Source organism: Euwallacea similis, chromosome 13 (assembly GCF_039881205.1).
Source record: "Euwallacea similis isolate ESF13 chromosome 13, ESF131.1, whole genome shotgun sequence".
NCBI classification, from domain to species: Eukaryota; Metazoa; Arthropoda; class Insecta; order Coleoptera; family Curculionidae; genus Euwallacea; species Euwallacea similis.
Genome location: NC_089621.1, coordinates 2,510,488 through 2,534,076, shown reverse-complemented (window position 1 = coordinate 2,534,076; position 23,589 = coordinate 2,510,488). Strand labels below are relative to the sequence as shown.

Genomic DNA, 23,589 nt, shown 5'->3' with positions numbered 1-23,589 from the left:
ATCGAATTAGTTCAGATTAGTTAAAATTGTACCAAAGGCTGCATAGGGAAATATAAAATTAATAATTATTTTAGTCATTAAACCCACATTAACTCTCACTCAAGCCTTATTTTCCTTTTCATTTAAAAACTATTATAGTTATCATAAGAAACGAAGGCAACGAGATTTTTTTCCCATTTAATAATCTTGATGAACCTGTAACCCACATCAAAACATCACCACAGTGGTTCAAATTCAGGTTCTAATAGATAACATCACTTCTATTAATTCACATGATTGGTACACAGCTACCTATATTTATTTCCATTTATAATTTATTACGAAAACATTTAGCTCGTTTATCCGTTCCGATTTTCCAACTTAGATGACTTTTTCCAATCGCATCGCGTAAAATCCTCAATAATGAATATGAAAATTCGATGACCTCAGAGGATTCAACAGGCTGCGATGGGAAAAAGGAAGTCCACATCTCATTGATTGTTGATTCATAATTAAGGTGTAAATTTTTTAATCTAACTGTGACTGGATGGAACGTTCATTGAGGATAAATCATCTGGCCACTACTAAATACTAAACACTCTTAAATCGTTAAAATACATATTTACGAGGTGCGTTCGGGATGTTTTAATTTAGGGATTTTTCTTTGGTTTTCTTTAAAGAGGACTGATGTCGAACGATATATTTCCAAGCACCTGAACTCTCCACTCCGTCACACAGCCATATAGTATCTACTGGGTGGAGGAACGAGAAACGGCTACCAAAAAAAAAATCATCCATGTATCCCCACATTTCAAACTGCCCTGGTATAAAGCAATTCCGATACTTTTCGCAAACGGAGAGAAAAATGATTGAATAAACAAATAGTAAAAGTTCCTTGATAGGATTTGTCATAAGGTGACTTATAATAAGTACAGGGGATCCCCTTTGCATCGTAACAGCTTGTCGGAAACGTAGTTCCCCATAAAAGTGACGTAGTGACTTGCAGTGATGCCGTACTGCGTCCCAACACAATCTTTACTATCGTAGAATTCTTTTCTAAAATTAGATGATAACGGTAATGGATCTACGACAATGCACTTCATCGCACACAAAATTGAATTTGTTCCCTGGCGAGCGGATATCGAAGATTGTTGCATGACAACTGCTGGTAACTGTGCTTTAGATAGAAAATTTTCATTTCACCAGAACTTCTTCTCTTACTTTTACCAGGTACCCGCGAAAACCACCTTTCCAACGGAGCTAAGCTGATTAAGAGGATTTACACATAAAATCCTAATGTACCCGCCTGCGGACTGGGGTATTCCAACCATTCCACCAAAATACTCTTACTTTCAGCTTCGCCATTAAGAAGGAGTATAGTGTTTTCTGCATAGGAAACAATATGATTGATAACGTTTGGCATCGTGGTACCACTCACGGCGCATTCAGCTTAAGCACAACGTGCGATGGAAGTCGAATTCGCGGCAATTGAGTCCACCGGGATTTCTACCTCAATCACCGAGACTTAATGGTAGCGAATTCGGTTCGCATTTCAGAATGTCCACATTAGAAGAAAACTCTTCATCATCCACCCGTCTTCAATTACATGATCAAGTAGTAACGATAAAAAACAAGACCGATAACTCCAGTGACTGCCAGCCCATCATTCATTGTAGTGATAACGTGACCATCTATCAACAAACCCTTGATTCAGTGATCGAAGAAAAACTGAAGCGTGAGCTTCTGAATGAATTGTTCAATTCTACCAATCTTTTTTGTGATATCTGTGATGACGTTGAGACGCAGAGAGTGATCAACCTGAACGAGCAGGAGCGATTCACGGGGGGGATCGTTGTGAAGCAAATTCGGAAAATTGGCCTGCAGAGGAAGAGGGTGAGCAACTTTGTTGAGCAGCATTTTTTTTTAAAACAGAAAGTGGTTTAAAATTAAGAAATAATCCGAGTCTGGGGCGAATGAGTTTTCGACTTTAAAATGTAAAGTGCTGTAGGTGTAGTTCACTACAATTTTCAGTTCACTAGAATTCTTCTATCAACTTAAGACAATATTTTACTGACAATTTCATGGTAGAACCTATCTACTAAGCTTAGACTTTCGGAAGGATTTTTGGAAATCTTAAAACATCATTCAAAAGCAGTAAAAAATCTTTGGAAAATAAAGATTCCACGAAAACCAAGCAGCTAAATTTATTTGTGTTAATACAAATATTTACGTAAAAATCGGCTAAAATATTTCCATAGAAAAAAAACATTTTTTAAAAACTCTAAAAAATCCGCCTGTAGACCAATAAATTCCTCTTGAATAGTAAAAGAATTCTTTAAAATTTGGAAAATATTAGGAAGCACAATTTTGGTCAAAAATCAACATTTCATGTAATTTAAAATAATTCAAAAAATCAGCAGAAACTCCTTAATTTATCATTACTACAAACCTCAAAAACTGGACAAAAATAGATTTCAAAAAGTCATCTCTACTGATTTTATACTAATTTGAAGGTACATGAACCGGGACGTAAAATTCCTAGTTCATTATCATAAATTCCACGAACTATTTTTTATAAATAAATACGTTCACATTATTTGAAAATTAGAACGCGCTCTAATCCGTTAGTAAATTCGCGTATTTCTTCCTGAATTAAACCTTTAAATTATCAGTGTCAAAGAGGTTTTACATGAAATTAATTGATTGATTGATTTATTGAGACTTCGCAAAGAAAATCACGAATAAATCGTCAAGAAGTAATAAACTCCTGTACAAAATTATCGCACGAATAAAAATAAACCATAACTTGGGCTAAATAACTTCTAAATCTATTGCCCGAGCATCCCTACAGCACATCCTTACATATTGAGTATTATTATCATTGGATAATGGGTGAACTAACAGATAATGATATTTCCAAAATTTTGAAGGTCCCAGCGAATTATTGTAGCGTTAGAAAATGTTTAAACCACATTTGAGGTATATAACAAAATATGGAAATCAATCAAAAGACAAATATGTCTCGATGTGCATCAAATATGATTTATAGTGCAATATTTTTAAACGCGAATGCAGAGATTGCTCCAAAATTTAGGAAAAAAATACTGCAGATTTGTATCACTAAAAAATCACTAAAATCAATTCAAAAGTTATTCAGCATCAAAGTCTTAGTATATTTTTAATGGTAGATGATCAGAGATCCGGGAAATTATTGCGGTAATTTCATTAATCCACCAAATTTGATATTTCAACAATGCAAAATTAGTTTGTTATTGTTACACTGAACCAATCACTGGCGAATTACAGCAATAATTTGCACTAGCGTAATTATCGCGTTAATATCCATAGTCACCTCAGCAATGTTGTAGCGAAGTAAAATATTTCAACCTTGTGGACGTGTTCTTCGAGGATGTAATTCATGAAATTCTCTCCTTAAATACTATTAGTGCAAGAAAAATAAATCTATGCTTTTTGAGAAATTTATACTCATGTGAATTTAACTAAAAAATGGACTCGTGCACTGCCTGCTATAGTTCACCTGACCTTTTATTTGTGCAAACTTCCCAAAAATTATCGATAATTTTCGTCGCACGTATTATATTGTTCGTGATTAGTATCGCAAAACAATGAGATCCTAATACTGATAATTTAAACTTTAATGTAATACAGGCGTTATCAAATTACATATTTAATATAAAAGTTGAAGGATATTTAAAAAAATTCTTTAATCATCAAATTTAGCGTAAAATCTAATTGTAGGAATCTAGGATTCTTAAAATCAACGAGTTTAGTTTTTGCATTTGCTTTTAGGCTCTATTGCTTTGCAGCATGGCTAGGCTTTGAGAATCTTTATGATGATTCATTACAGCTTTTCTAGCCAGTATATCCAAAGCGTAGTAACTTTACCAAGAAACTACTTTCCATGGAAACGTGGGAATTGGCCAATAATGCTGTGCTTCGATTTCATCGCTTTCATATGGAAATTCCTTTGTTGGCAAAGTTATTAAGTTTTGACTGTATTAGCTTGTACTTAGTGTAGCCGAATTATTGAAATGACGGGTTGTTTTGTGTTACGAGAAACGTATAGGATATATGGAAATGCAGTAACGAATCTGAACTTTAGGTCCCTGCTAAACTTGCCTACGGACATATATCAATAACTATGACTGAGGACCAGTTGCTGGATCTTAGTTTCAGGTCGGTTCCAATCAACCAGATCCTCGTATATACGACTGATATAATACGAAATTTGATAAGATTACTGTTATCGTGACAAAACTGCAGTTTTCATAAATGTCAAAATTTACGAGGATGGAAGTTAGGTGAGCTAAGCTTAAACCGACCAACTGACCTTAAATTGTTTTTTTAGAAAAATATTAAATATCCAGTTCAGTACCATCAAGAAATTTCAAATAAAAATTGGTCAAAATTCGTTTAAATCTCTTTAAATCCTTTGCCTTCTCACATGTCCCAAAAGCCATTGAAAATTCAGAAGGAATTACGGAAAATCCCTGAAGATATTTTAAAATACAAATGACGCATTCGAAATTCTGTTTACAGTTCTTAAAAAATATCAACCTAAAGTACTTAAGAAAATCAAGACGAAATCAGGTGTAATTCCAAGCGGTCTAATATTTTCTGGAGTTTCTGTTTCTTCTGTCTCTGTTCTGTTTCATGATAAAAGATAAAATTTCAAATACGATCCAATTCGAAATTAAAATCAATAGTAAATGGGTAGCAATTATAATAATCAATCACAAATTGTAAGATTGTCGTCAGACTGGGAGTTTGTACATTCAACCGAGTTGTTATCATTATAAATAATCGCCAATTTTTCATGGAATTCATATACTATGTATATATGAAATAAAGTGATTCCCAGCCAAGGCAGTTATTTTTAACTTACTTTTTTAAATTTTACTTATTCCCAGTACTCTATACCTTTATTTCTAAGCTCCAAGGGGAAAAACCTCACATTCCAGCGACATTTCTAGGAATCATCATTAACTTGTATTTGGAAATAGTATATATCTTATATATATATATATCTTATCTGTAATATTTATCACTCCAGTATATGAGTGATTCTTTCGGGGTTTAAAAATATTTGCAAATATGCATAATTATGTACTTGGCAATGTGCGTTACATGTTCTTTAAAAACTGTTTACTGATCTCCTTATGATGCATCGTAAATCCATCTATTAGTTTCTCGATTCAATCATGGAAGTAGCTGAAATTTGGTGATTCTGCGAAAAGCATCGGGCGTTCTGCTTGTGAGCAAATTGCAAATTTCTGACATATTTATATTTAGTTTTGAATGTTGATGTGAAGAAAAACCATAAGTAGGTGTCGAAACGTCGGAAAAATGTTTTAGATAAATTCATCAGCTGTGATCTAGTAGTCAGATGTTCACTACCAACTGCGAGTTTTTTCTAATGATCACTCGTCCTAAATATTATCACGGAAGGATAAAGGAGGATTATTAGATGAGAATATCTTTATTTAATAAATTCAATTATAATTCGAAAAATCTACGAAGTGTCCGAACTAATTTATCTATACTTGTCTTACTTGTCGTCACCTCCGCGTTCCAGTGCGCAAGACTGGATTAGTTGTATAGATTGCAGGGTCGAAGTCGGGGTGGGGTAGACGTTACAATTATAGTGAATCACACAATATTGTTATTTGAAGATTATTTTTAATCTTCATATAGATAGTTAGATAACCAAAAGTTATAAAAAAACATTGTAGCACTGTTAATCTTATTTTAAATTAAGTCGCAGCCAGAATACTTAGTTTTGTCTTTATGCAATTACTATTATCATGTCGATAAACACCAAATATCAGTGATTAAATAACAAAAGATGTGACCATTGAGCTCATGCAAGTTTTAAAAATTATGCTCCGGTAGATATTTTCATTTGGTGTTCCCTGAAACGGTGAGTAGTTCAATATGTTTTTATAGAGTCTATTCGTTGTAACCACAATCAATTCCCGACGTACAAAAAGCTAAATATTCGGGGCGTTTTCTCGACCTTTTTACAGGTCGCAATCAGCCAATATCCATGTTGTTTCTGCTGAGAAACCCAACGAGGGATTTCCCCACGAAGGTCTGCCGACATTACAATTTCTTTAATTCCGTGAAAATAACCCGAATATAGACCTATCAGTTATGCTTTTACCGGTGCTGCAATTCGCGATTGTTGGAAATTCCTAATTGAATCCATTTTTGGGTCACTGGACGCGCGGCAGATTTGAAAGTTGCGATTCATTGTCAGAATTTGTGGCTCCGCGGCAAACTGTTTGCTTATGCTCATCTGCTCAAGGTTAATCTGTGCGGTTTTCTCGCCAAGATGTGTGTACCACTTTTCTTCACTTTTATTAACTGTTAAAATCTAGATGGAATTAATTACTATAAAACATTATTACCTCAATGGACGCTTCTATTCGACAGCTGAATAAATTGAAAAATAAAAAACATTGGCACATCAACGTAAATAAAGACATGTAAACCAGTTATATTGTGCGTCCATAGTTCAATTAGTGAAACAAAGACCGATATAGCATTATCATCCCTTACGAGCGAAAACGTAGTAAAGAAATGCGCCAATAATACTGAGGAGGTTGTGCATGACGTTGTTACTACGTCAAAACGCCTCCATTTTGAGCTGTTGAATGTGCATTCTATTAAGGATGACTTTGTTATTATTAAAGCAATTGGAAAGTTGCATATCTGCAAGTTCTATATAGAGTACTACAAATTTGGAGGAACGTCTGGGGACCTTCCGAACTATAACAGATAGAGGATCAGGTAAATTATAGTAAATATGCGAAATTTAATGGTTACGATTTCGGAATGCGTTGAGCTTAACTCATCGGAGACTACGCAGATTGTGAAGTTGTAGTTTTTCATACTTATCATGGAAGAGGCTTCCAAAAAACGAAATTAATAATTTTCGAAGCTATTGAGGGTTTTCTTTAAATAAATATTTAAAGTAACTGATTATTACCAGTAAATACAGAATAAAAATTGAATACAAATATTCACAAAATCAAGCAGATAATTGTGAATTATTTGGTCTAAATCTCATAGTTTTATGTTTCAAGGTCCATATAAGACGATTAAACCAAAAGACAGCACTTCAAAAATCCTGAAAGGAATTTGAAAATGTCTAACGTGTAAAGATACCCATGTATTTTTTGCCCCTTTTCATACTTTGAACACCGACATCTTGAGAATCCATGAAGAGATTGTTTTAAAAATAGCCTTTCGAAGTCTGTACAAGTAAAGTTATAATCCAATAATTTTTTTTCGATATAGAGTCACTTGAACCCTTTTTTTGTTATTTTTAAAGTGCCTTTAACTGAAAATGACTAAAACATGACATGAGATCTGTATCAGTTGATTAGACTCAAATCCAGCATCTTAATAATTTCAGAATTTTCTTGAAATTTTTCAAAAAGGGAGAAGCAGGTAAGTACTTGCGTTTCCCATTTTTTATACTTTAAGCTTCTGAGATATACGATCACTTAAGTGTTTTTGCGATTATGAAAATATTGTGATATAACCGTATAGTTAAACTCCAAATCAATTGATTTAAGTGAAAGCCTACTTGAAATTTTAGATGTTGATAAGGTGGAAAGTATCTGCACACTTTCTGCCACAGTCAAATTTTGATAGATGATAGTTTAAGAATTTTCACAGTAGTTACCTCAAAATATCAGTACAAATGGGACAGTAATAATTAATTCTGTTTCCGGAATTCAGGTTCTATTTTGCGGTTTTGAATGTGCCTTAAAATAAAGGTTCTTTAAATCGTACTTTATAGATTTTCGATCTAAAAATAAGGCACCCCTACTAGATGTACAGTTGGTAAAAGTGAAATTCAAACACTTCCATATTTTTGCTGTTAAAATTTTTCAATGATGTATATAGTACAAATTCATATTTGGTACTTTTATAGGATGTTTATAATTTATAACAAACAATAACAACCAAAAACTAATAGATTTAGAAATTTATATAAAAACATTGATTCTACATGGTCTCTTTATTAAAATTGAGATCAAAATTAAACTTATCCATTTTTGATGTCACTGATTCTTTGCAGTGTTAACTGTAGTTGCATAAGTGATTAAGTATGAAATTTAAGACTTTTATCTCTTTACATTTTTATATGGAGCCTCAACGGACCCAAATAAGAATTAGTAATTCATCATTATCAAAAAGGAAAATCTTATAGATAAATAACTTCAATAATTAACAGAAGATTGTCTACAGTTCAGAGTATAATTAAATGGTTTAAAAATTACAAGAGTGTCCAACAAAGTCCGAGAAAAAGTTTAAATCGTATGATGAACACTGGATTTTAAGAAAAATAAAAAAAAATCAAAGATTCAGTCTCGAAACTTACTGATGAAATTGAAAAATATTTAGAAAAGAAACTAAGTGCTCAAACAGTGAGGAATGTATCGAAGAAACATAATTTTCATGGGAAAGTAGCTCGTAGGAAGCCATTTATTAGCAGAGCAAAAAAAGTTAAACGCGTAAGTTTTGCAGAAAAATATAGGGAAAAGGATTTTAATTATTGGAAGAATGTCATTTTAACGGATGAATCTAAATTTAACATATTTTTTTCAGGCAAAAAAAAATTACGCGATACTGTTAAATACGGTGGCGGTTCGATTTGTGTTTGGGGCTATAAGTCGGCAGCAGATCCAGGAAAATTACACTTCATCTAAAGTACTATAAATTAAGACGTTTATAAGAATATTTTAAGACAAAATTCGAAGTAGAGCGTCCTTCAGTGGGGTCTTAAAAACACTTTTATATTTTATCGATAAACGACCCAAAGCATAAAACCTACAAAGTTCGACCCTAGTTACTCTAAAATTGCCAAAAAGTGATAGATGCACACCCATAAAGTTCAGATGTGAACGTTATACAAAATTTATCACCTTATTTAAACAGAAAACATCACATTTCTAATAATCAAGATCTTAAACCAGCGCTTCGAAAAAAATGAGACAATACACAACCAAATTTTTGTGAAAAACTGGTTTTTTGAATGCCCAATAGGTTAAAAGTAGTGTTGAAAATTCAGGGTCTGCCCACAACTTATTAAGTTTCTTTTGTGTCGTTCAATTTTTTTTAGAATTAGTTATTAGTTTCATTTAGATCATGAATAATTTGGTATAATTTATTTTTTCATTACTAAGTAATTAAGAGAATTTTTTTCTTTATATATGAATCGGTTTCAGACTAAAACATAAAATTAAACGGTTTCCAGTTGTTCTAGTGAAGTACTTTTATTTGTTGAATAAAATAAATACATAATGTTGAGGCGTATGAGCTTCACTTTGATTAACTGTGTACAGGATCCAATCTAACGATGTAAGTGAAAAAGAGCACTTAGAACAAATTTCTCAAATTTTCCAAAAGGGGGAAGGCATCTCGGTTTTACCATCTTCGACACAAATAGAGTTGTAATTGTAATATCATTTTTTATTTGTGAGATACAGAGTGGTTTTGCATTTTCATTATTTTTTTTTGTACGTTTTGAATGCCCCTCTAATTGATATTTAATTTATCTATTGTAGGGAGATGTCCAAAAATCTCAACATTAACATTCCATAACTTTACAAACAAAACATCGTGCTTTGCCATTAAATAGTAACTGGAATAATAAGCTCATAAGCTGTTTACTCGATTCCCAGAAATGTTTATTTTTTCAAATACATATTCTAAACCAGGATAAATCTCCAATGATCAATATAAAATATCGATAAAACTATTGTAAAGGCAATGTTAGATATACGTGTTAAATAATACTTGGGTTAAATTCTCTAATCCTAATAATTCAGTTTTAAACATGATCAAGTTAGTGAAAAGTGATGAGTTCAGGTAAAGAAAAAACCTAATTGATATCACTAAAATTCCTAAAAGTTCCTATTTCCATAAAAACAGCAATGTCATTCTTATAGACTAGTTCAAGCACCAGTTCTGCTTCAACTTGACTTGCTTTGACACATGACTGCTCAACTAGACCTGAGGCCTAAAACTATAAAACTCGGTTCAGGTGAACTAAATCTGGATGATCCCATAAGAATAACATTGCTATAAAATTAATACAATAAGTTCTTTATGAAAAGCTTCGAGGGAAATAAACCTCTAGTTAAGCATAGCTCAAGGCTTACTTGTACAACCAGGTTACGTTGCGTCTTAGGCCGGACTGTACGGTTTAAACCCGTCTAAAAGTTTAAGTTTCAAGTTTCACATATGAAAATTTAACTTCAGGTAAAGTTTAAACTGAACTTTACACTCGGCCTTTAATGATTTAAATTTAAACTATTTGCGACACTAATGCCAACAGAAAATCCTTTGATAATTTGTGCGTGTGCAGTAAATTATCCTTAAATTATCGCATTAAGTTAACAGAAACATTTGCACGTTCAAGCGCAGATCATAATCATGAGTGACATGGAAATCAGTACTTGAAATAGTACCTAATAACAAATAATTGTCCCCTCTTCTAAGCGAGATTCTCCATTGGGAGGAGGGGCTTAAAGCTTAAATGTTAAAACGCACTCTCGCATGTTCAGGAACATTTATTTACTCAACATAAGCCGTATCAATTTAGATCATCACATGAATGGTTGGTTTACGCCCTTATCAAGTAGTCCCTCCGACTTATGGTGATTTAAGCTTATTTTCGAAGCTTATAAATCAGGTTTTGTATGGAAGGCGGTGGTTAGAATTCATATTTTAATCTAACCAACATGATAACGTAACTATTTTTAAATAGGTGTATTCTGAGAAGTATGACAGTCGTATCAGAGATTAACCAATGGATCAGGTAAAATAGAATTTGAAACCACTTTCTGATTAGATTTAGTTATTCATTATCCCCATAAAGTTGTCTCTTTAGGTAATACAAAAGAACTTTCCTGATCAAGCCTGCCGCCATTGCTTCAGGCAAATAGTCTTACTTGGCAACAGATTAAAGGGAAAATTCCTGGAGCGCAAAACGAATAAGAATAAATATAGCATGGAAGAGTATCTCCATGGCATTAATTGCCAATGCATGACTTGTCAAGATCGATTTGGGAACCTGGGTCTCATTGTGGAAGGCATGGAAAGCCTCTCGTCGCAGCCTCAAGCTATGGAAGACATCTGTCCTCAACCCATTCCCAGTATGCCTTATTTTCCCCAAGAAATGCACAGCTACAGTAATCTTACCTCAAACTCCATATCTTACGAGCCAGCTTCCCATTTCCAGCAAAATTTTCCTTCTCAACCCAGTTACCCTGATTACTCCTATAGTCGGAACGAATCTGCTAGCAGTACTTCATTTCCCTCTTATTCAACTTACCCAACAAGTCAAGAGTCTCAACTCCCTGTGGTAATACAACAATTCGAGAATCAGCCCTCAACATCCAGAGGGTTCCCTACCCAAAATCCCGAAGAGGAGACCTTGTCGAGGAGGACTAGGAAAGTGTGTCACCATTGCAAGAAGGAGTTTAACCATACTGGAGACTTTAGGAAACACCTTAGAAAGCACACCAAGGAGAAACCTTTTGCGTGCAACCAGTGCGGAAAAATGTTTTCACATACTTCAAATCTTCACAGACACGTGCGGTCCCATTCGGGGGACCGCCCTTACAAGTGCGAATTTTGTTCTAAAGAGTTTAATAGGAAAGATAAGTTAGATAGTCATAAGAGAAGTAAGTCGTGTAAGAACAGAAAGCAATCGGATGATAATCAATAAATGTTTTACTTTTTTTTTATTTTTGACCCTTTGATTGTGGTTACAGTTCGCTTAGAAGCTTGAATAAGTTACCAAGAATATTTCCTTTCAGAGGTTAGTAAGTCAGTTTCCAATGGAGGAATTTCACATTGATACGGATATTGCCCTGGAAGATCAAAATCTTGATTATTTGCCTGCAGGAAGCTCTCCTCAAAACTACATTTCTCGTAACAGTTTAGATTCTGTTTCGAATCATCATGGCTTAATTCAAGATCAGCAATATATTCTCCCATCAGAAGCTAATTTAAACCCGAATTTTAGTGGTCGACACTATAATGAAACAGAGTCGGATGGATTCCCCATCCAGCAGTCGATTTCGATAATCTTGTATTCCGCAGAAGATCAACCTTCTACAAGTAGTGAACATTACTCCCCGGTGCTTGTGCCAGAGCATTCAATTTCAAACTGTTTGTATTTCGATGAGTCTTTGGTTCAATCACCTTCATCTTCAAATCAGCGAATGGCAGCAAATAAAGGAAAAGTTTATTGCACTTCTGCTCTGGATTTCCAACTCCTGGAGCAAACATCTGCTAAAGTGAAAGAGGAACAGTCTAAGAAGAAAAAGTGCAGCAATTGTCTCAAATTATTTCGTCACATGGGAGATTATAAGAAACACTTGAGGGTTCATACAGGAGAAAAGCCAGATAAGTGCAAATATTGCTCAAAAGCCTTTTCGAATTCATCCAATTGTCGAAGACATGAACGCTCCCTTCATCCAGAATTTTCGTCGGTTCCGAAATTGGATTGTAAATATTGTTCCAAGAAGTTTCATCGTAAGGATAAGCTAAAGAGTCATATAAAAATCCATCAAAACACGCGTAAGAGGAGTAAATAGCAATGAATTATTTTTATTTTATTATTGAGATTAATGTTTTTTTTTTCAATGACTTTACAGATACCAAAAATTATTATATATTATTTTATCTTATATAAGTACCCACATACTTTGTATGAGGCCAAATTACAGCTCGCCTTTTTGGCGGTCTTTTTTTGTGCAACTGATGATGCAGCGAAAATGGTCTCTTTCAGCGTGGTTGACCAGTTCCCAATCAAAATGATTCATTGGGTGCGCCTCTTCCTTTATTACATTTAGCTCCTAAAAATCCAGTTTCGACCGGCTGATTCGTTACAGTGTATCAAATTTCTGTAAAAAAGCAGTTTAATTGAGGAAAAAATTAAAGGGAGTCATCTTTTCGGCCGGTCGAAACAAATTCGGAAATCCCATGCAGAGCGTGGTTTAATGTGATATTGTACTAAATGGTCTTTAACTTTAATAAACAGGACTATGCGAGACTGAGAAAAATTAACTTTATTTCTTCATAACTTATTTATGTTTATTATACATTCATATTTGACTATGCTAACGACGATATTACATTCAGGATAGGACCTCTTGGACTATGGCGCATAAATAGTTGCCAGTTATGTAGACTTTGTTAAACCCGCCCCAACAAGATTATTATATGCCACTTTAGTGTAAAATAAACGAACGTAACACCATTAATGTTTGATGTCCACGTTTAACATTACTTACCTCTAAAGGCTAATACTTAAGTAAGCCACGTTCCCTAAGTATTGAAGATGAGTAACTTTTTGATTATAATACTAAAGTAATAAATGTAATAGTAAAGTATAGTAAAGTAAATTTTCATTATGAAGGTTTAACAGTAATTAACGTGGTAGAGGCATGACAGCAAAATTACCTTTGATTTAGTATTGAATTCTTAATAGTATTTAGTAATTAGCACTAGACTCTATAGGATAAGTCATGCAGATACATTATCGGAACCATATTTGAAGTCTAGTTTTCATTAGGAGTATCGTAGATGGCAGAGATATAAGCTGGGATCTGAAAAAAATATGGGTTTTAATCTATTTGCAAAACCACAAAGTGATTTCAGAAGTGAATTTCCGAACACAGCTGTGCAAAATAGTTGACTTGCTGTATAGGGGCAATGAAAAAACATTGTCAACTATGTTCCAAATTTTACTGGACTCTGTAGTATATATTTTAAGGCATTATTTTATTATGCTGTGAATCCAGTAGAATCCAGAAATTTCTATAAAATCAGTATCGAAGGTTACTCTTTTTGTTTTTCTTCCAATTTAGTCAACAGATTATTAACAATAGAGGCAAATACTAAAATATACATTGTGCTTATATGGTATATCTATCACCGAGGCCCAGAAACCGATAGTATATTAATATCCAATTCAAAACTTCACCTCATGAAATTTCTTTGTCAAGGCAAAGCTATGAATTGGTATCAAACGAGGTGTTTTTGCACAAAGCTATATAAAGCAATTGATCGTTCGCCTATGCTGGTAATACAAAAATATTGTCAAGTAATGTTCGAAATATGTTTCAGTGCAATTTTGTATTGTCGAGTCCCGAATTTCCAGAAAGCCTCTCTCTAGTATTTTTTGTTGAATGAGCTTTGTGGCTAAGTGCAATACCTAAATTTAAGTATTTGTTTGCTCGAAAGTAAAATCTTTCACTATTGAAATGATTTTTTTCTTATTATAAATATCAACTTTCGATCCATAAAACCAAGTATTTGCAAGTAGTTGATTAGGAAAATACCAGAATATTGGAAAACTAAATTTCAAGATCGATGCTATAGAGGAAACGACTGGAAAATGAATGACATTTTCCTATGCGGTTTGTTAATTGCTTTTTCAATTACTTTTTACAATGAGGTGAAGCAAGGTAATAAAACCGGCTTTTAAAACCTCCATTGAAGTGCATTGTTTTATCCAGATTTAAAATCTAAACATTAAAATTTTGTGGCCCCGGCACACTGTAGAATTTTGATCAGCCGATAGTTTAGCCGGTGCTTAATTGGAGTAAAGATATACATGGATTTTCATATTTACATTCGATTTTAAATTTTCTTATAAATTTATGCACACACTGATGTACTTGATCTAACAAAACTATCGGCTAACTTCTTAGTTTGCAGTCTAACGGGAGCCTTAAAAGCCTACAGACTGAACAATTGACCACTTGTTTAGTCGGATTCAGGGTGTGTGGTCAGTAAATATATGCACACTCTATGTCTTTATGTCCAAAAGTCTGTAGTCTGTAACGGCCCTTAGAAATTAAGTTCGTTTGTTTTCATCCATCACTGATTTTTTTCACATTTTAATATATCAATTTCAGCACCTTTATGCAAGCCCTACACCACATTGCCTCAAGACTACTAGTATAATATAATGACCGGCTTCCGCAGAGTCGACAGTTAGATACTTGTTGGGATTTTTCGTGAATGACACGTTGCTCTTCAAATGGATTTAAATGGAAATTGACGTAATTTTTGTTACGAATTTCAAACAGTTGCATATCGTTAAATCTGCTGAATGTGGTGAAAACAAAATTGTAAACACATTTAAGGTAAGTGCACCTTCATTTACTTCAGTGCTACAATTAATAAAAAACTACTTACCGCGTATTGGGAATCTGAACGTTTTCCGAACCGTAACCGCAACTGAGGCGACCGGCCGGCTTTCCGGGAAACCGTGTGGTAACCGAGCCTGCTATCTTCCATGTTTTCCCTTTGGAGAAGCATGTCGATCAGTTCCCGAATACTACCTGCAAAAATTAGCTTTAAAAACTCCTCTATTGTGCAACTTTGTGTTAGAGCCAAATTTGCATGCGAACGTGTACGTTTTTAATGGCGTTATGAGCTTGTTATGCTGTTTAATGGTCCAATATCTCTATTCATGATTGTGCGAAACATCGAATAGAGGCGTTAAAGTGAAATTGGCACCTGAGTCAAGAGTAAACTGAATCGATAACTATACAAATTTGTATGTTGAACTGCTCTGAAAATCGCCATTAAACTTTCAAGAGCAACATTAAGAAAGTCAGTACAGCAGCAGCTTAACCTAATGAAATTTCAATTTAGCCGGTCTCTACAGAATCCAGAGATTTGGTGCATAGTAGTCGTATCGTCATTCTCATAAGCGCCTAACAAAACTTGGCACCTGATTGGCCAGTGGTTACCGCCGGCCTTTTTAAACCTTAGGAAAATGAAAAAACTGCTCAGATGAATAATAAGGTATCGATCTCTAAAAGCTTTATTGCGCTACTCTATAAATATACCACCTGGATTAAGATGATAACCCCGAAGGTTTATCAAAGCCCTAAACTTTAAACAATTTTAAACGTTTATACTGTTTCGCCTTCTGTGTCGGACAGGTCGAAAGAGTTAGTCCTCCTGCAAGATCTACCCCGATCAATTGCATAATAAACCAGCTTAGCTGCAAATGAATCTCTATCGAAAAGGCTCAGTTTCGCTCAGATTGATTTTACACGGTAAAGTGTGCGTCATTAAAACCACGGCTTTATAAAAATCTCTCTTATACAGTCCTTGAACCTTCATCAGCCCATCCTTATAATGATCGATTGCCCTGCTCATTAAAATGTATGGTAATTTAGCCAGACCTAGCCATTGAATATTAAATACGAACAATCAGCTATATTAAAAGCTGATCTTTGAGGGTAAGGGGTACTCACTATCGTTTTCGCCGTTCCACGAAGAGGGTGCAGAAGTGACGTTGGCCACGAATAGCATCAGGCAGGCAAAAAGAGAGAATATTTTAACTGCACTACTGAAGTTCATGGTGCTACGATGAAACTATAAAAGAAATAAATTGAAAAAATTTAATTACGGTTTAATCAATTAACGTCTGAAGTTTCAGATTGATTCCTTATTTTTAATGTCTCGTTTAAAGTATCTTACTTTAATGAACCATCAGCCAGATTTTTGCTGCCTTCACAACATTCATAACTCAATTTGTCTTAATATTAGCGCGCATGTTTTTATTTTTAAGACTATTCTTTTATCGTTATCAATTTCCATTAAATGCCGAGAGTATTTTTAAGTCTTCCATTGTTAAGTGCCACACTTTCCAAGAAAGCCTTTTAACTGAATGCATAATTTAGCGGTTATTGTGTTTTATAAAAACGAAGGAAAATTATAAGTTCTGTTTTCCCAGACGCAAAGGACACTTGCAGGTCACCACTCGACCTACAAATAACTTCAGTCTTTTGCAATGGGAAGCAAAATTGAATCAATCGGATTCATACTCGAAATCAAATTCTTATGCATAATTCTTTTGCCTTGAATACGCTTATGTCCCTTCGGGCCTCTTTGAAGACTGCTTTTATTCAGATATAACTAAAAGTGGGAGGAAAAATTGAATCCGACATGAGGAGAGTCAATAATATTAAAAGTGTATCAACGTATTCCCAATACAGGTGTTGCCCTGTTTGACAACTATCCGCTAACACCCTCGATGTAGTAATCGACTAATTAATTGAACCTAACCGATTTTGGTTTGGCGGGGGAAGCACTATTATGCAATATCTAAAGTTTTGATTAACCACGGAGATTCCAAGAGCTTTAGCTTCGTCTGAAAACGATATCTAATTACCCTCCCCACAACTAGAGTCACATATCAACCCCAACTATACAGGCTGCTTAAATTGGACTTCAGGAAACTGCATGGAATCTCTATGCAAATTCCTTCGAAACCACTTTCTTGACGTTAATATTTCAGGACAGGATCAACACGGTCAACGGCCCTTTTACGATCCAGGTTTAAACTCCTGTGTGTAATCCAATCAGTATGTAATAGGAGCACTTGCAAGCTCAAATCTCTTTTAAGCTTCAATCTGTAATATCGCTAATGCAACTTCAATTAGAAAGATGAATATTAAGGCTTTGATATGCTACGACATGTACGGACGCAATAAATTAATCAGTTGTTTTTCTAATTTTTGGAGAATTCTGCCTCACGGTGATATTTATTCTCAGTTTATAACTCGAATCTGAGTCTCTAAACTGAGAGCTGTCCGAGCTGCCTATCCAGCGCGAGTTTATATCCGGAGTGGAAAGGCTCTTCTGAGTAGACGTGCTGCCTAAGAAAGGCTGTAACCCTCCATAGGGTGCACTGATTGATTACTCAATGCCTTTTCCTACCATGCCCCTCACCTTTATCGCGTCCACCACAAAGGCCTCTTATTTCTACCATCTCTCTCTGAGTTCAAGCACGCTCCCAATCATGTGTGGCACTCGCTTCCGCGTGTGATAGGAGATTCACATTCATTCGTTCCGATGCCATTTGGGGCATTCAAAAGTAATCTGAACTAACTCCACGGCAACGACGACCATTACCTCTGCTGGTGCATGCAGGGTGTAACTTATTGTCATAGAGATATTTCAAGGAACGATAGTACTCTACTAAACAGTAAAAAAATGCTAGTAGACCTATGGTCAAAAACGCACTGTTTTCGATCTACAGGATGGCAAATTTTAGCATTTTTTACTATATTTTTAGTTTTTCTCACGTATGCTTTGAGTTAATTTTTTTAATGTCGTTCACTTATTTCCTTTAAGACCCTCTATAAAACAATGTCAAAATCCTCGGTAGTCATATAGAGGGTGTTATATTTTTCGAGTTATGTACTATTTTATGTTTCCTATTTTTTTTAAACACTTTGTATAAATTCTGATGCGAAACTTAATTTTCTTGTTCAATTCTTTAGCTTTTTGGTCTTTTGCAGTATTTTCGTATTTTTCACTGTGTTCGTAAAATTTGCGAAAATATTTATTGATTCAAATTAAGAAAGTCTGGAATCTAGGATGCCAGGGCCATGGCCATCAGCCATTTTAATAATTTTATTTTAACTTTTGACGTTATTTTCAAAAATTTAAATCAAGGCATACGGAGAAAAACGCAAGATATGAGGAAAAGTATTGCCACCCTGAATATCAAAATGGTGCGTTTATGACTATCGATTCGTCAATATCTTCTTATTATTTTGCGAAGTATTATTGCCCCCTGAAATATCTTCATGATGATATGTGACACCCTGTATATTAGGCGTTACTCCCAAAAATTAAAAACAGAATACATAATCCGTCTTAGACGCATGAGACAACATTAATTAGTCGCAGGTTTAAAGAAGATTTGCACTCACACCGGTTCATTATCGCTTATTAGTTTCATCCCAGGGGATAATGAATGCCGTTGCTCACATAAACATACCCGCGTAGGTACATCCCTAAGTTTGATCAAACGCTCAAAGCTCGTTCAAAAGCAAACCAATTAACATCGCAGTATTGTGCATTATTTATCCTGAATTACTGTGATCGGTTCTGATGTTCGTGTGAGCCAATTAGATTCAATAACAATGATATATAGAGGTGCAAACAGTCTCATGATAATACGCCCATTCGTCAAGATTTTAGAGGAAAAACCAATAATTAGGTCATGGCTCTGCTTAGTGCCCTCCCACGGCTGATATTAAAATGCGGAATAACGCAAAAAGTTTTCAAAAGGACCGCTGAAATGAAAATTGTTTGATGTCCGAGTTAATCAATCACTTAAGGAAAATCACGTCTAAGGAATTGCGGCATAATTCTAAAAAACTGTGATGGGGGTATTTGAAAGGCAGATTTTAGCGCAAGCTTCTAAGGCGGATTTAGCTTTTCCAACAAATATTCAAATTCCACGCAGTAGGAGTAAATCTTATTATTTGTATGTATATTTAGGAAACTCATTTGTCTCGGCTGGGTTAATATGATCTCATAATTCGTATTTGCAATTATTAATTAGATTTCAACATAGTTTGTTAATTAGTTTCAAAAATTTTGATGTGATGTTCATGCAGTTCTAGAGGTGAAATATGTGTTGCAGACGCCCGGAGAGATTCGTATTCTCTGCTTGAAACGCTTCCAATATCTGGAGGTTTATTGGGGAAAGCTGCTGATAAGATTTTGAGTTCAATCCGCCGGGATTATCCAACCACCTCACCAACCCCTGTCAATCAATTACCCCTAAGCACATTTCCCAATCGAAGGCTAAGCTCTAATTTAAGGAAAACGAGATAAAGAATAATACGTTATTTTCATCTTCATTTTTTTGACATGTAGAACTTAATAAATTATGATTTATTAATCATCCCACGCACGTGCTTACATGCCCGAAAAAGTCGAGAGAGAAATGAAAATTGCTCCATGTTACAGCTTATTGGTATTCCACTTCAAGAAGTTCTTAACTAAATTTTCTACTCTTTAACATGGTCATTGTCTAAAATGGCGAAAGAGAAATAAAAAGTGCTTCACTATTTTAGCTACTTCCGTTTCAAGGTCTTAACCAATTTTTTGGTATTAAATTTTGCCAATTGCTCAACATCCGGAACGCAGTCGAGTGCAGCCGCACTGACGTCAAAATGACGAGCAACAATGGATCTCCAGCACTCGACTTATCATACCATACGCAATTTTGACGTCATTTAAGACAACTTCTTTCAATATTTTGTGTAGTCTAATTATCACCTGCAAAGCTAACCACTTAGATTGTGAAAACGAGTTGAAACGCAGACATCGCGTAACTTCCACGATTTGTGATAATATTGAAAAAAGAGGGTACAATCTTACATTTGTGTCCATTGAAATTGCCTTTCGGGCCCGCTTAGAAATTATAAAGGTGAGGCCTGATTTAACCCGAGGATTTTAGCCAGCTTTTCCTATAAAAATATTGGCCTTATGTGGCATCACCCGATGATAAGCCGTGATCGAAAACCCATCATCTTCCTAATAGAGTTGGTAACTCTAACTCGCGAATTTGTTTCGAGCTCACGTCCACTGTGTAATGCGATTTGGTCTTGGCAATATTTATTCTGCATCCCTCCTTCGCACGGCACAAAATATAATTTTCTTAATTACATTGCCCCCTATGCTGATCGAGACAATGTGAGACCTTTCGAACTTTGCCAGCCGTTTTATAGGGCAATTGATTCCTCACCAGACTTGACCTTTAGCATACTTTAAGTGGATCGCTATATTCGGCATCTGTAATGTGTTTCATCTTCAGCCGTTGTTTAAACATAGCTTCGCCTTCAGTTTCTATAGCCAGGATTCATTTCTATTAAGTTACCTCATCGATCTAAAGTTGAAGTTTTATTGGCCACTTACATGAATGTCACCTCAGAGCCCCAAATTTAACGAACGGATGCTCAATAAAATATTACGTAGAGGTGCTTAGAAGTGTTTTTTTAAATAATTTTGTTCTTTCCAGGCTGGAGGTGTCTTAAAAGCTCGAAACTTTCTAACAACAATATTTCAATGGCCGTTTCAAATTCTTTCCTTTACGTTGCAGTTAATTCTTTGTGGCCGAAAATACTTTCAACAATTCAAAAACAAACGAGTAAATATTAATTTTCTTTGATTAAGGTTGGAAGGGATTTTTTGTTAAGTCAACAAATGCTTTGAATACTTAACGAGGAAAGGTCAAAACAAAGTAAGGGACTGTACACTAACAAAAGACTCATGGCACAACTGAAAAAGTGAAACTATACGGAAAACCCAAATAAAAGGGTTTTGTGAGTGATATTCGCTTTGCGCATGAAATCAGGCTTTAGTTCAAAAAACTCAATTTCCACTAATGCACCTTAATTAAACACATAGTTGGTTTTCCCTGTAACCCTTTTTGATTCAATAATTATCCACCCAAGTAGAACTTAATTGGGCTCTGAACCGCTATTAATGTACCCTCCCTTTTGCGGCTACTCTTCTGCAGTTCAACTCAAAATTGATTCGGGTTTTTTCTATGCAACCTCGACTATTTTTTGACACAATTCTAATTTCGTCCCTTTCCAGAGCTGATTCCTTGAAAGGAAATCCGCAGACTAGAAGCTTCTCAAGGTAAGCCTGTCTTCGCCATTTTGTCGAGATTATGTTCCTGTCTCTTACTTAAAAAAACTATGAAGGCTTAATTCATAAACAGTTCTGATGCAATCGTAGATTTGATGATTTTCCTCTATCTAAAATACACGGAACCGCATTCGGCCCTTATCTTTTTTTCTTTTTTTGACGTCATTCCAGAACTATTTAATCGCTTCGTTTTAAAAGCTTTGAAGACTGTAATTCCTTTATTAAAAATAAGCCCCATTTAAACGAATTCTGACCCTCAGATTTAATATAGCTTATCCGGCATACCACTAAACTGCCCTATTTAAAGGATCGAATACAGAAGTTTGGATCTGTCCATCCATTTTTGGTTAATTTATTAACCTAAGGGGGTAGTAGTCATCGGTCATCGTTGGTGGCAATAAATGCTGGATAATAAGAGAGTGTGTTAAATAGTTCAAAGGGTTATGTGTGGGATATGGTGTGGCATTACATTGGTTTTCCGCTTGTCTTCGCATAATGCGCAAAATTGAATATCCAACGCAAATATTAATTATGCGCTTGGTGGTTGAGAATAAATAGAGACATAGATAAAGAGATAATGTATAGTGTTTCAAAACCCCAAAAACACGCCATTATTACGATTATAATCCCATAATGCACAATTTCGTTCACTCATTCGTTTTATAAAAGTGAATAGAATAATGTGAGTCATACCGAGATAAATTATGATTTGTATCGCACGCATCACATTAGCCCAGCATTTAACAGGCATATTTTAACAATTTGGCTTTCCCAGATAATCAGAGTTTAGCTTTAACGCAATACTCCACATTCAGTTATGTTTGGTGTATAATATTCACCACTTAGTAAAGGGATATTATAGGACATACATTATATATGTAATATAAACCGCAGGTGTCGTATAAACAGCTAATGAGAATAATGCATATTGATAACTATCGCTTAATAGGCGTAACAAGATTGCATGATGCAGAATATTCAGTTGAATTCCGCACGCAACTGTTGACTTGCATTTGCCAGGCGAAGTTCTTGTGCTTTTTATTTCGCACGCATTTCATAACACAATCAAAAAATGAAAAAAATCAATTTTTTTCTCGCGTAATTTAAAATTTAACTTATGGCTGTAGACTTCAATTGCAACATTAATAAATCAAATTTTCCTAACGTTAACAAGCAAGCTGGTCTCAGCTCCGTTAATTAGCGTTATAAAACAACTATATAATTGGAGCTTACCGGTGCCTCAGGAACAAAATTATCAGCTACTTCTACACTGGTGATGAGCACTACCTAGCTAAATAGCTTACCTACTTGTTGATAAGCGCGCGAATGGTAAGTTTAGCAAGAGTGACAACCTTTTATAGAGCGAGTTATTCGCACGTTTAGATTGCCGCTCTTTCCCTACGCATGGCCCTTTGTCGTATTCGATAGCGTGGGATGTAGAGAGCAACTTCCTCGAAGGAATGATAGGCCTGTATATCATTTGATAAAATTAGATTAATGGACATTTTAACTTGACATTATCAGGTAAAATTAGCCGTTTAATCAGGATATAATTAACCGAAAAGGTAAATTTGTCTCTTAAAAGAAATGCATGTGAAGATACCCACATATTCGACAGGTTTATCACAAGAGTGTATTTCGGAAAATCATGTCTCATTGCATAGATGATCCTCCACCATTTTGTCCAGAAGATCCGCGTTACATATTCATCAAAAATTACCATAGAGTCCCCATATATAAGTATCTATCACGTCGGTACTTATATTAGCGTTAAGGAGCGCCTCATTATAAGGCCTAAAAATAGGTCGTAAGCCTCTCAAAAATAAAACTTAATTAAGACCACATTTCTATTCAGCAAACAAATATTGACGGTTGAGAGTTGCCGTGATTAATAGCTGCGGTATTTGATATGTCTATTATAAACATGCCGTATTGACTTGGAGGGTAGTATAACACAGCAGTTTGCTCATGTCCCTTATTAAGTTTTCGAGTATAGTTTTCTCTTTTATGTTAAAATCGTTCCATATCTAAAGGACGAATTTACCCCTTCGTTAAGGGTGTTATGAGTGGCAAGAA

At 34.8% G+C, this 23,589-nt stretch overlaps 2 protein-coding genes across 2 annotated transcripts; one reads left to right on the top strand and one right to left on the bottom strand.

Annotated features, from left to right (window-relative positions):
* The first annotated feature begins 826 nt into the window (after nucleotides 1-826).
* On the top strand, nucleotides 827-13,082 carry LOC136413197 (zinc finger protein 583-like). Its single transcript, XM_066396591.1, has 4 exons — nucleotides 827-1,147; nucleotides 1,210-1,872; nucleotides 10,910-11,746; nucleotides 11,841-13,082. Exons 2-4 carry the CDS (start codon nucleotides 1,537-1,539, stop codon nucleotides 12,621-12,623), a joined length of 1,956 nt encoding a protein of 651 aa, XP_066252688.1. The 5' UTR covers nucleotides 827-1,147; nucleotides 1,210-1,536; the 3' UTR covers nucleotides 12,624-13,082.
* sNPF (short neuropeptide F precursor) lies at nucleotides 13,078-22,898 on the bottom strand. Its single transcript, XM_066396300.1, has 4 exons — nucleotides 22,747-22,898; nucleotides 16,308-16,428; nucleotides 15,235-15,380; nucleotides 13,078-13,637 (listed from the first exon to the last, which is right to left on the bottom strand). Exons 2-4 carry the CDS (start codon nucleotides 16,411-16,413, stop codon nucleotides 13,590-13,592), a joined length of 300 nt encoding a protein of 99 aa, XP_066252397.1. The 5' UTR covers nucleotides 16,414-16,428; nucleotides 22,747-22,898; the 3' UTR covers nucleotides 13,078-13,589.
* Between the last annotated feature and the right edge of the window lie 691 nt (nucleotides 22,899-23,589).